This window comes from Quercus lobata, chromosome 2 (assembly GCF_001633185.2).
Source record: "Quercus lobata isolate SW786 chromosome 2, ValleyOak3.0 Primary Assembly, whole genome shotgun sequence".
Lineage (NCBI taxonomy): Eukaryota > Viridiplantae > Streptophyta > Magnoliopsida > Fagales > Fagaceae > Quercus > Quercus lobata.
Genome location: NC_044905.1, coordinates 32,029,575 through 32,033,011, shown reverse-complemented (window position 1 = coordinate 32,033,011; position 3,437 = coordinate 32,029,575). Strand labels below are relative to the sequence as shown.

The 3,437-nt window shown below is 36.6% G+C and overlaps 1 protein-coding gene across 1 annotated transcript; it reads right to left on the bottom strand.

Annotated features, from left to right (window-relative positions):
* Positions 1-1,084: 1,084 nt before the first annotated feature.
* On the bottom strand, positions 1,085-2,558 carry LOC115963173. Its single transcript, XM_031082081.1, has 5 exons — positions 2,274-2,558; positions 2,020-2,186; positions 1,716-1,818; positions 1,237-1,353; positions 1,085-1,156 (listed from the first exon to the last, which is right to left on the bottom strand). The coding sequence occupies exons 1-5, from the start codon at positions 2,556-2,558 to the stop codon at positions 1,085-1,087; spliced, it is 744 nt and encodes a 247-aa protein (XP_030937941.1).
* Between the last annotated feature and the right edge of the window lie 879 nt (positions 2,559-3,437).

Here is a 3,437-nt window from a genome sequence, read left to right as displayed (position 1 = left end):
CTTGGAAGGCGGCGGAGAGGTTTTACGCCGAGGGCTTCGGTTTCCTCTTCGATAACACATCGCATGTTGTCTTTGTGTTTGCATCTTCCTTTCCTTTTATCTTTGCCTTTTATTATCTGCTGTGGGTTGTGATTTTAATTTGGCTTAGATAGTTATTTCCAATTCTATATTATAGCTTTTGTTCATTTTCCGCACACTAGTTGTTTGACATAAAGCTTGAATTGGTTAATTTGTAAATTAGGGGTCTAATTGTTCAAGGGTGTTTTTACACTATTTGAACTTTCACAAGATATAAAAGGTCTATTATAATATGTATGGGATCAGGTTGCAGCCATGCGATGTATGGTTGGCCACATGCTAGGCCTCTATGAACCACTTTAAGGGGCTCAAGAAATGAGTTCCTCCAATTGTGGAATCTTGAACTCTTTTGATGACAAAGTGAAGACATGAGAAGCTTCTCCTTTCTTTGGATTCCCTTAAATAATAGAGAATGTTTGTTCATCCAGATCTATTACAGCCGTACATAGTGTGTATAGTATTGGACCTGAGAATATGATAAAGGGTCATTTTAGGAGAGTAATTATTCTACAGAAGGTAGTCAAATACCCTTCAAATTACCTGTCATGTAGATTGGTTATTTTGCGTCAGCCATATCTCCAAGAAGTGATAGGAATTCGTTTTTTTATGTTTTTGGTAGCACAAGTGCTCCTCTTTGCCTGCTTATGGAGTTGTCATTTTGTACCTTCAAACAAAATCCATGATTTTATTTTTCCATTGGAGTAAATAATTTGATCAATTAAAACTTTTTGTTTAGTTATATCTGCTAAAACTGCATCTGTCATAGAAGCTGCCATGCCACCACTCCAAGTGAGCAAGGAGGCTCACCACATCAGCAAAATTGTCAGAGCCAGCATTGGATTGATGATTTGGATTTGAGAATTATTTGTAAAGTGGTGAACATATGGTTGGCTTGTTTGGTGTGGAGGCGTGGTGCTTCAGCATAAATTGATGTAGCCACATATCCAGATATGCCTCATTGCATACCTGCTGGACACTAACTGAAATCTGGTTCCTTGATGCAGTTTCAACGTTGACGTGTTCTTATTTCAATCAGATTGTAACTATGTCCCACAGAAACTTCTGATGAATGAATTCTCTGAAGTAACAAGGCATGATATAACTTTCCATAATCAACGTGAACTATAGTTATATGAGAAGGGCTATAAAACATCTTACAGTTAATGCATCGTGAATGCCTGATGCTTCAAGGAGATCCCTAGAGATGAAGTTACATCCAATGCCACCCGCCACAATCTCGTCTTTAATTGGGGGTACTGAATTTAGTGTGAATGCCTGAAGTATATACAATAACGAAATTACTGACATAAATATAACATTTTTTTTTTTTTTTATAAACACATACCTATCATCTAAGTATTATGAAAACTAGTTAAATTCAATTCAGTTGAAGTGATCGAGAACATTGTAGCCTAGTCCACATTAAGGCATCCATAACCGAAACTGTGAATGTATGTTTGATACTTACATGGTAGATTTTCTGTTCTTTTCTTCATTTCTCGTTTTTGTTGAAAAATTTAGGGGGTGGGGTCACAGGCAGAATATGATTTGAATTTCTTTGGTCAGATTGTTTCCAGTATTAGTTTGGGTATAACACACCAGTCTCATACAGATTCTTGGTGAGTGAGAATTTTTACCAATCCATGACTGTTGAATCCAAATGCACAGCTTGGGAGCTCTCCAGCATACGTGTAAGCAATGAAGGATAGTCCTTTTGACAGCATTCCCTTTATAAAATAGCTGCAAACACACATAAGAAATGATCAAGCTATAAAAGACACACCCTTATTAATCACAACTCGTCATATGGCAAGTTGTGGCACAAAGTTCTGCCAAAGTTGGTGTCCCCAACATTACTCGCTATAAAAACCAATAAAATTTGATTGACTTGACAAGGTTTTTTTGTGAAACTTTAAAATAGGATGGAATATAACAAACTACGTGTGGCCAAACAAAGCAACATATGCATCCTCATTATGTGCAACCGTGGCCATGGAATCACTAATGATGAGAACATCAGAACAGTCATCTGGGCTATCAGCATTGGAAATTAACTTGTTCTTTGGAAGAAAAGGAACAATCTCGCTCCTGAAGTTGATTAGTATTATCTGCATATGAACAACTAGAAAGTAACTGATACTGTACTAGGATAAATAAAACGAAAGTATTTTGTTGGTTTTCAAATGAAAAATTACATGAAGAACAGGAACTCCACTTCCCTCAGCTGTTCCTATCAGTTCATCCCAATAACTTGGAAACTTCTTTTTGTTATTATCAGCGAGTGCTTTGAGAAGTGGCTGTGCTTGTGGGGTTTGGGCAAAAGGTAGTAGCTGGTCTTGAAGAATGAGGTCTCTGGCCAGCCTGCTTCTTATAAGATTGGAGAACCTTTGGCCTATTAAGAAACCCATCTGGTAAGCACTTTCACAGGGCCCAACTTCAAACATTTCCAGCACTTTCCCTTCCACACCTGAACTCTCCATTTCGACTCTTTTCTCGGGGGATGAATTAAAGTCAATATCAATAAAGGATTTCCTTATCTTCGCTTTTGTGTGCATTAATAAAAGTATTTGATTAGGTATGAAATTGGAGAGTAGGGGTAATTTATTTTTTAATTTTTGTTTATTTTTAAGTATATGAGATTGATAAGTGGATAAGGTTATACCGTCTAAAACCACCTCAGTTGATTATGGCGTTAATTTTTTTTTTTGGGGGGGGGGGGGGGGGGGTGTTGTTGTTCTCTATTCCTAAAGAAGGATACATCTGCGTTCCTCAAAAAAGAAAAAAGAAAAAAAAGATACATCTGCTCTAGTGGGAAATATATAGTCTCCAAAGGATGCATATTCAGTAGTTTAAGGAGTATGGAAAGATTCCAAGGTATGCTGTGAGGGTAACAATGGTATGTTTATTACATATGTATATAGTAGTTAGAAATATTATATACTATAATGCAGCCCCTCCTCCTTGACCTAGCTCCCCGGGCCCCCACAAAGTTAGTGCATGGAGACGTACTCACTACTTGAACTAACAAGTCCGGACTTTCACACCTTATATAAACATTAGTGTGTCAACCAATGAACTCAAGCTCAATTGGCATCTCTTTACCATGTAAAGTAAAAAGTGAGTTCGTGGATGATGGCTTCAAGACCTATTGAATGTGTATAATTACCAAATTTTTTTGAAAAAATTGTGTCATATTTTTATGTATTGACATATCCGAGATTAAAACACACTTTAGATTTATCTTAGTTTTTAGTGCTTCAAGAAATACAACTTTTGTAATCAAGTGGTATGAATTGAAAATACAAGATTACTCAAGAAAGTTGAAACTATAGGTCTCGATACCTGTTAATCTATCAAGA

What these genes read in the sequence shown, in the direction of transcription:
- LOC115963173 (XM_031082081.1), bottom strand. Translation starts at nt 2,558, where the DNA reads ATGGAGAGTTCAGGTGTGGAAGGGAAAGTGCTGGAAATGTTTGAAGTT. An exon ending in GTGGAGTTCCTGTTCTTCAT is followed by an intron (nt 2,187 to 2,273) that starts GTAATTTTTCAT and finishes GTTCATATGCAG; the next exon opens with ATAATACTAATCAACTTCAG. An exon ending in GCATTCACGATGCATTAACT is followed by an intron (nt 1,157 to 1,236) that starts GTAAGATGTTTT and finishes TTGTTACTTCAG; the next exon opens with AGAATTCATTCATCAGAAGT.